Source organism: Mirounga leonina, unplaced genomic scaffold, assembly GCF_011800145.1.
Source record: "Mirounga leonina isolate KUSES-001 unplaced genomic scaffold, KU_Mleo_1.0 Mir_173, whole genome shotgun sequence".
Classification (NCBI taxonomy): Eukaryota; Metazoa; Chordata; class Mammalia; order Carnivora; family Phocidae; genus Mirounga; species Mirounga leonina.
In genome coordinates, this window is record NW_023270447.1 from 78,786,351 (window position 1) to 78,795,244 (window position 8,894).

Here is an 8,894-nt window from a genome sequence, read left to right on the forward strand (position 1 = left end):
CACCTGATGACCTGCGGGTTCCTACCTTGGCAGGGATAGGCATCATTAAATCAGGCAGCAGTGGGCCCAAGAGGGGAGGAGAGGGGAGGGACACTGGTCATGGAGCCAGTTCCGGGTTCCAGTCCTGGTTCTGGAGAAAGTCACTTAGCCTCCTTGAGCCACAGTGTGCTTGGCTGTGAACACCCACTCCCTGCGCCACTGGGCTGTCAGGAGGATGACGTGATCTAATTTATCCTTTAAAACCAGAGTGAGCAGGGACGCCCAGCTGGCTCAGTCGGAAGAACGTGCGACTCTCGATCTCGGGGTCATGAGTTCGAGCCCCACATGGGGTATAGAAATTACTTAAATAAGTAAAACCTCAAAAAACAAAACAAAAACCCAAGGGTCAGCAAACTTATATCCTGTGGGCCAAATCCAGCCCTCAGCCTGTTTTTGTAAATAAAAATGTAGGGGGACCCCCGCCGGGCCTGTTGGGCTCCATGCTGTCCGCAACTGTTTTCACACCACAACGCCAGAACAGAGTAGTTGCACTGAGACTGTTTGGCCTCCAAGGCTGAAAATATTTACTCTCTGGCCCTTCGCAGGAAAGTCTACCAACCCTGGCTTTATGAGGATGACTTAAGATGTTGTGTCGGGAGGGGATTGGAATTGGACCAGCTTGAGTCAAGGAGTCTGGTTAGCAAGCTCTTGTGAGATTGTCCAGGCAAGAGAAGGGATGAAGCACGGCAGGGGTGAGAAGTGGCCAGATTTAGGTGGTTTGGATAATTGAACAAGAAGCTCAGGGCGCCCGGCTGGCTTAGTTGGAAGAGCATGCGACTCTTGATCTCCAGGTCATCGATCTTCCAGGTCTTCGAGCCCCACGTTGAGTGTAGAGATTACTTTAAAAAAATCTTTAAAAAAAGAAAGAAAGAGAAGCTCAAAGAAGAACTCTGGGGTTGGGGCCCGAGGCACTAGGTGGTTGGTGGTGCCATTGACCGTGGTGGGAAAGTGTGTGCATGCATGCATGTGGGTGTGAATGCATGCACGTGTGTAACCCCTCATTCTGTCTGTGCCATATTAAGTCTGGATGCATCTTGGAAATCCAGCTGAAGCTGTGAATATTCAAATCAGGGAAGAGGCTGGAGCTGGAAATATGCACCTGAGAGCCATGGCCATGTAGATGGTGTTTAAAGCCTCTCGGAATGAGTGCTGGTGAAGAAGATCGCTCCTCTGGGCGGAGGGGGGACCCCAGACTCCCCCAAACAAGTCCTTGCCCCAACAGGGTAGAGCTCCCCGAGGCCTCCCGCACTGGCCCCCCATCGTTGCCCTGTTTGCTCCTGTGTATGGGAGCCCCTGAACTTTGTTTTCTCTGCTCCCAGGCCTACCAGAACTGGGTGAAGAAGAATGGGGCTGAGCAGACATTGCCCACCCTGGGCCTCACCAATAACCAGCTCTTCTTCCTGGGCTTTGCGCAGGTGAGTTCGTTGTAGGAAAATATGCCAAACTCAGGCACATTTCTGCCATCTTGATATTCCAGGAACTCTGAGAGCCAAAGGCTTCTTAATTGAGAAACTTCTAGCTCATTGGACTGTCCATAGGACATCTACTCTGTAAGAAGATGAGCTTTCTGCCAGTAGAGAAATCCGATTAAGGGCCATGAATGCCATCAAAAGGTTTCCTGTATCAGGTAGATGAGAGGACAAGTGAGTGCTAAGGGCCCTCTGGTTCAGGGGTTCTAGAAATTTCCTAAACTCAAGATGTCCCAGGAGGTCCCTTGAATTGGCATTAATGTATAGTCTTCTGTTAGTGCCCAGAGCCACCAGGCCATTAGACAGTTTTTGTTCTGCCCAGGATGTGAGTGACCAGGACTCAGTTCAAGGTTTTCAGACTGGTTTGGGGGCAGAATCCTTTGTTCAGAGGAAATCTAATGCAGAGGCCCAGGACAGACAGAGGTGACCACAGTAGAGGATGCTGGGATGGGGGACATACCAGCCCACGGTCTCTTCCCTACCCACCCGGTCGCCCCTCCAGATGCCCAAGGGTCTCAGAACCAGGTGGGGGCTCATTCCCCTGCTGTTGTGGACGGGGGCAGTCTGGTGGTCTCAGGGCCCCACAGTGACCTAGCTTCTCCCTTGTTGCCTCACAAAGGTCTGGTGCTCTGTCCGCACACCTGAGAGTTCCCACGAAGGCCTCATCACCGATCCTCACAGCCCCTCCCGCTTCCGGGTCATTGGCTCCGTCTCTAACTCCAGGGAGTTCTCAGAACACTTCCACTGCCCGCCTGGCTCCCCCATGAACCCTCATCACAAGTGTGAGGTCTGGTGAGGGTGGCAGCACCGTGAGCCAAGACAGAGGATGAGCCCCCAGGTGGAGCCTGTTGGGCCACCTTTCCATCCAGCGTCTGGGGTGTCGCCCCGCCCCCTGGCCGCCCAGGGCCCCCCCTACCCCACACTGGAGGGTTTCCAGCCGGAACCGAGCCTCTGATGTGGGTTCTCAACACAATCCGAGATTTGATCCCCTGTGAAGACCCTGTCATCCCAGGCACACGTGTGCCAGTTCTCACGGGCATTTGGGTGTTAGGCTGGTGGCTTACAGGGCCTGGGCCCCATACTGACAAGGGCAGTGGGACACGGACCCCTGCCCACATCCAGTGCCAGAAACACCACAAATACCACTGTGTCAAATGCTTTAAAGATATATTTTTGGGGAAACTATTTTTTAAACATTGTGGAATACACTGGAAATCTTCAGGGAAATAATGCATTTAAAACACTTTTTTTTTTTAAGGAAAGGATTGGTATATTTATTATATTCTGTTTTTCTAAATAACCTGTGGATAAGGGAAGACCCACTGATTTACCCCTTCCTTCCTCACTCGCTGTGAGGTCGGCTGAGGCAGCCATCCCCCGCCCCTGAGCATGTCCCCAAGTAGAGAGCTGATCCAGTCCTTGGCGTTTGCAATTTCAGCCTCTGTCAGCTGGTTTTGCGGTCACAAGGTGTAAAGAGGAGAGGTGTGGAGGCCAGGAAGGGGCAGAGGCCCCCTCACGGACACTGCCCCTCACAGCTTGCCTGCCTCTGTCCCCAGAGTCCAACAGTGGGAACCCCAACAAGGACGGCCTGATCCCCAAAGTCGCGGCAGGAAATTGATGGCTGCAGCAGGGTGAGGCCAGCTCGTGGCCTTCAAACCCAGCCCCAGGGCACCCAGGCACCCTGGACCTGGATGGCAGGAGCCCCGCGAGGCCTCGCCCTGCGTCAGATGCTCTCTGCCATGCCGTAGGTAGCCTCTTTCTGTCCCTCTCCTGGCCGCTCCATGTGTGGCCCGGGGGCCATTTGCCTGTCCGCAGCAACCCTCCCATCCCAGCGTCTTCGGGGTCTGCCTTGCTGACCCTCTTCCCCAGGGGAAGGAGAAAAGGGAAGACCACTCTCCTGTCCTGCAGGGCCCGGATCCTGCCTCTGGGCTCCGGCCTGAGCTTGGCTCCCAGGACCACGGCCAGCCCCGCCAGCCCGCCCTCCATCTTTAGTGCCTTAGCTGAGGCTGCAGCCCAGGCTGCACCCCAAGGAGACAGCCCTCTACCAGGTGCCCCTCTGCCTCCTCAGTGAAGCCTTCAAGTGTCCTGACTGTAACGCAAGGCCATGCCCCCTCCTGCCAGTGTCCACAGAGCTGCCCCTCACGGCAGCCCGGGGGCTCTAGCCTGCAGGCAGGTCCGTGGCGCCACGGCTGGGAATCTGACGGACCCCGGAACGTGCCCTGAGCCCCGTCCCACCCTCAGCCCCTTCGGCTGAGTCAAGACAATACTTGTAGCCAGATGGACTCCTCACTTGGCGATGTTTTCAGCCAAGGAGGACTGTGAGGGAAAGGCTCCCCCGCCACGGTCAGTCCAGCCTGTGGTGTCAGGGAACCAGGACTGGTGTCCCTCCCTGAGGCCAGAGCAGCCGGTGCCCGTCGCGGCTCGCCCATCTCGGCCGCCCGAGGCCTGGCCGTGCCCCCTCAGCGCGCTCGCCTCGCCCCTGCAGCCAGGACCCTCCCTGCCCAAGGGGCCCGGCACGATGGGCATGAGGCCCCTGGTCCCCGCAAGCAGCGGGCCTGGTAGCTCTTCAGAGGAAAGGTAGGCCAGGAGCCAGAGAAGAAGCCAGAGTCAGGGGCTGCCGCACGCACCTTGCCACACAGAGGTGGGCTTCCCAGCCCTGGCGCCCTCCAGTACCTCCTCTGCCCCCCTCCGTCCTTCCCGCCTTCCCCATGGAAGCTCACAGTCCTCGAGAGTGTCCACCGGCGCCAGGGCCTGGAACCTCCCCGCAGAATCAAGTGTCCCGGGGCTGAGGGTCCAGCCAGAGGGGGTGCAGACTGCATTCAGCAGGGGGTCTGGGGAGAGCAGGGCTCCGGCCCAGCAGGGATGGAAGCAAAGGAAGCAGCCCCCACTGTCCCTACCCCTCCAGAGCTGAAGGAAGCCTGAGGGGATGGGCGGCTCTGAAAGCCGCCCCCCTCAGGCCCAGGGAGCCATAGGGCTGGCGGCTCCGCGGGTACGTGGACGTGGGGTTTGGAGCTGGGAATCTATTTTTTGTATTATTATGTTCTGTGCTACTGTAGTTTTGGTGTGGCACTATTGTAACTCAAATAAAGTACTTGTACCGAGCGTCACGTGACTGTGTGTGTCCTCCAGGGCTCGGGGGGGGGGGGGGCCCTGGCCAACACAGAGCTCCCATCCTCACCCAGGCAGCGGGCTAACGACACCTCCTCCCCAGCGCGGAGGCCTTGGGCCCTGACAACTGCCAGGAGGTTACCCGGTGCCTGTGCCCGGCAAGAGCACGTGAGCGCCCCCCGCTGGGGAGAATGGTGCGTGCCAGAGGTGTCCAGGCGGCATCCTGGTAAAAATCCTTTTTTCCATGATCTTGGAGCAAAGGGTGTCAGCAGAGGGTTGCCAGGCCTCAGATGCTCAGCGGGGCCGACGGAAGTAGGTCAATTCAGTGAAGTTCAAGGAAAAGTGTCTGACATACACTCATGCCTCCCCCTGGGTTTTGCATGTATTCTTCTCTCTGCCTAGAATGCTCTTCTCTGACTTCTCTGACCGATACACTCCTACCGGTCTCTCAATGCCCAGCATAGCATCACCTCTTCTAGGAAGCCCTTCCTGACCTCCAGATCAGGTACGATCACACAGGCTTCCCTCTCCTAGCGGAGTTCATGAGTGCCAGGACCCTGCTGTAACAAAGCACCACAGACTTGGTGGCTTACACAACCAAAATTTATTGTCTCACAGTTCTGGAGGCTAGAATCCAAGATCAAGGTGTCGACAAAGTTGATTCCTTCTGAGGGATGTGAGGAAGAATCTATTCCAGGCATTTGCCTAGCTTCTGGCGGTCTGCTGGCCATCTTTGGCACTCCTTGGCTTGTAGAAGCATCACCGATCTCTGCCTTCATCTACACGTGGTGTTCTCCCTGTGTGCGCATCCGGTACGTGTCTGAATTTCCCCCCTTTTTTATAGGGACACCAGTCGTATTGGATCAGGGCCCACCCTGATGACTTCATTTTAACTAATGATATCTGCAGTGATTCTATAAAGTCATATTCTGAGGTACTGGGTGTTACAATTTCAACATATGAATTTGAGGGGACACAATCCAACCTGTGAAAGTGCCTGTGCCATCTCTAGCAGCCGAGTGCCTGGCACAGACAAGCCACACAATAGGGCTCGGGGACTGTTGGATAAGTAGGTGGGTGGGTGGATGGCTGGGTGCATAGGTGGGTGGGTGAATGGCTGGCTGGTTGGCTGGAGGGTTGGGTACGGGAATGGGAATGGGTGGATGGATGGATGATTCGGCAAATGGATGGATGGATGGATGGATGGATGATGGATGGGTGGGTAGATGGATGGGTGAGTAGATAGATAGGTGGGTGGATGAATGGGCGGATAAATGGATGAATGGAAGAATGGCTGAACGGACAGATAGCCATAAGTAATGTATCACCAAGGGAGCCATCCCCAAACACACCAATGCCAGAAAGAATGAGCCCAGTGGGCTGAGGTAGCTCCTGGAGGGCAGAGATTTCAGCTGATCCTTGACTGAAGGGGGAGAATTGGGGTTCATACTCTGAACTAGACCGAGTGATGACCTGAGCAAGTACCTATTCAAGGGGCAAAGTCTTCACCCTGCCTTGCTTTAAAAGGAGTAAGTCATTTCTCAGTTTCTCCAGCTGTAAAATGGACATTTATTCTGTCCTCTCTTTGTTATGACCCACAAATACTGGGGAGATGTGAAGATGCTTGAGACAGTGATGCACTTTGAACCCCTCAGAACCTTCACACTAGGTGTGTGCATGAGCCCATAGCCCAGCATTTCTCACCTGGACAGCTCAACCTCATCCCCTCCAACCAACTGCCCTTGGGAAAGCAGCCTATTTAAAGATCACATCACTCCCCTTCACCAGCTCCCCACTGCACTTATCTGCCCTCGGACTTGGACTCTGCCCAAACTGCCCCCACCGGAGCCCCCCCTTGCCACCTTGCACCTTTTTTTTTTTTTTAAGATTTTTATTTATTTGACAGAGACACAGCAAGAGAGGGAACACAAGCAGGGGGAGTGGGGGAGGGAGAAGTAGGCTTCCCGCTGAGCAGGGAGCCCGATGTGGGGCTCGATCCCAGGACCCTGGGATCATGACCTGAGCTGAAGGCAGACGCTTAACGACTGAGCCACCCAGGCGCCCTTCCTTTTTGCACCTTAACAGTCCGTGTCCTTCCCTGCCTTCAGATTGGAATGTCCTCCACACACCCTTGCCAAGGGATGAATGAATGAATACATGGATTTTTTCTTAAAGTTCCCGCACATTGTGTGCCTCCTGCGAATCAGGCTGAGTGCCGCGTGCTTGCACAACCTCTCCCTGGATGCTTACGGCAGACTTCAAAGACGGCTACGTTATCACTCAGATCAGAGGGGGGCAGTGGCAGAACTGAGTTCTGAACCAGGCTGCTAGTGAGGAGCTGCTTGGGAAAGCATGAGAGGCTCCTACAGAAAGTGATGGCCCGGGGACCACACACACACACACACACTGAGGTACCTGAGAGAGAGACACCACTTTTTCCCTGCAGAGGGCTGGCTTCCTGACGTTCCCTTTTTCCCAATGACCAAGTGAACAAATCCCTCCCTCTCCCCTGCTAAGAGCCCTGGGGCCCAAAGCAGGAATTAGAACCCAAGCCTGACCCTTTGGGGATTTACCCTACAGTTGAGATGAGAAAACACTTGCCAGATGCCCCAAGGACATAAGCAGACACTGTCCAGGACTTCTAGCAATAAGTCATTGTGGAAGCAAAGGGGTTCAGCAGGGGCTCTCTGGAAGGGTTGAGAAACTACGAAAGGGAGGCACTGGAGAAGATACTAAAATTTAAAGAATCTAGAACAATAATAAACCTAATTTGAAATGGGCAAGACCTTTACAGAAAGAACTATAACACTTTACTGAAGAACATACAAGAAGACCTGAATAAACACACAGGAACACCCCGGTCATGAATGGAAAGGTTCACTGTAATCCAAGGTTTGATTTTCCCCAAGGTAATCTATAATATCAGTGTTCTTTCAACCAAAATTCCAAGACAATTTTTCATGGAACTTGATAAGCCAATTCACATGGAAGAGAAAACGCACCATGGCCAAGAAATTTTGAAAAAGAACAAGGGTGCCTGGGTGGCTCAGTTGTTTAAGCCTCTGCCTTCAGCTCAGGTCATGATCCTGGGGTCCTGGGATCGAGTCCCACATCGGGCTCCCTGCTCAGCAGGGAGCCTGCTTCTCCCTCTGCCTGCTGCTCCCCCTGCTTGTGCTCTTTCATCTCTCTCTCTGGCAAATAAATTTTTTTAAAAAATCTTTAGAAAAAGAACAATGAGGGAGCCGGCCCTATCAGAATCTGTTACAAAGCTCTAGTAAATAATAGAGTGTGGTGTTGGTGTTGAGAGAGAGGGATTGAACAACTGGAATTTTTTAGAGAGCCAGAAACGGTTCTGTGGATATGTAGGTATTTAGCATAGGATAAAGGAAACACTTTAGCATATCTGCTGCCAAAGCGAACACTAAAGGAAACACTTTACATCAGCCGAGGAATGATGAGCCATGTAATAAATGGTTTTAGGATATCCACTTGGGAAAAAATGAATCGAGACCTCCCCTCCCTCACACAATTCTCACACACTGTCATGGCAATAATTTCTACGTATACTAAGGACCTAAGCATACAAAAATCCTAAAAGTATTAGATAAAATGTAACAGAATGTGTTTATAACTTTGCGTAAGCACAGCCATCTTTAAAAAGACAAATAGGGGCCCCTGGCTGGCTCAGTCGGTGGGGCACGTGTTTGCCCCCTACAAGGAGTGTACAGATTACTTCAAAAAAAAATCTTGGGGCGTCTGGGTGGCTCAGTCGGTTAGGTGGCTGCCTTTGGCTCAGGTTATGATCCCAGGGTCCTAGGATCGAGCCCCGCATCAGGCTCCCTGCTCAGCGGAGAGCCTGCTTCTCCCTCTCCCTCTGCCTGCCTCTCTGCCTAATTGTGCTCTCTATCTCTCTGTCAAATAAATAAATAAAATCTTTTTTTTTAAATCTTAAAAAAAAAAAAAGAAAAGAAAAAGAGGGGCATCAGGGTGGCTCAGTCGGTTAAGCAGCTAACTCTTGATTTAGGCTCAAGTCATGATCTCAGAGTCTTGGGATTGAGTCCCAAGTCAGGCTCCGCACTCAGCAGGGAGTCTGCTTGGGGATTCTCTCTTTCCCTCTCCCTCTGCCCCTCCCCCTGCTCACACGAAAGCTCTCTCTCAAAAAAAAAAAAAAAAAAGAATCTTAAAAAAAGAAAAGGAAAAAGAAATATAATTCAGAATATTTCAACTGATGAAAGTTCTCCTCCCAAAATCGAGCATAAAGCTGAAGTAAACTGTAAC

The 8,894-nt window shown here is 53.0% G+C and overlaps 1 protein-coding gene across 4 annotated transcripts in view; it reads left to right on the forward strand.

Annotated features, from left to right (window-relative positions):
* The window catches only part of ECE1 (endothelin converting enzyme 1), a 113,679-nt gene extending 108,146 nt beyond the window's left edge, over positions 1-5,533 (forward strand). For 3 of the 4 annotated variants that reach the window (XM_035019588.1, XM_035019591.1, XM_035019590.1), the window contains 2 exons: positions 1,359-1,454; positions 2,128-4,610. In XM_035019588.1, coding sequence (XP_034875479.1) covers positions 1,359-1,454; positions 2,128-2,304 — 273 coding nt within the window. In that variant the 3' untranslated portion in view covers positions 2,305-4,610. Of the gene's footprint in view, positions 1-1,358; positions 1,455-2,127; positions 4,611-5,234 lie in introns of those variants that run through there. The other variant, XM_035019589.1, reaches the window with a different exon arrangement.
* Positions 5,534-8,894: the final 3,361 nt, after the last annotated feature.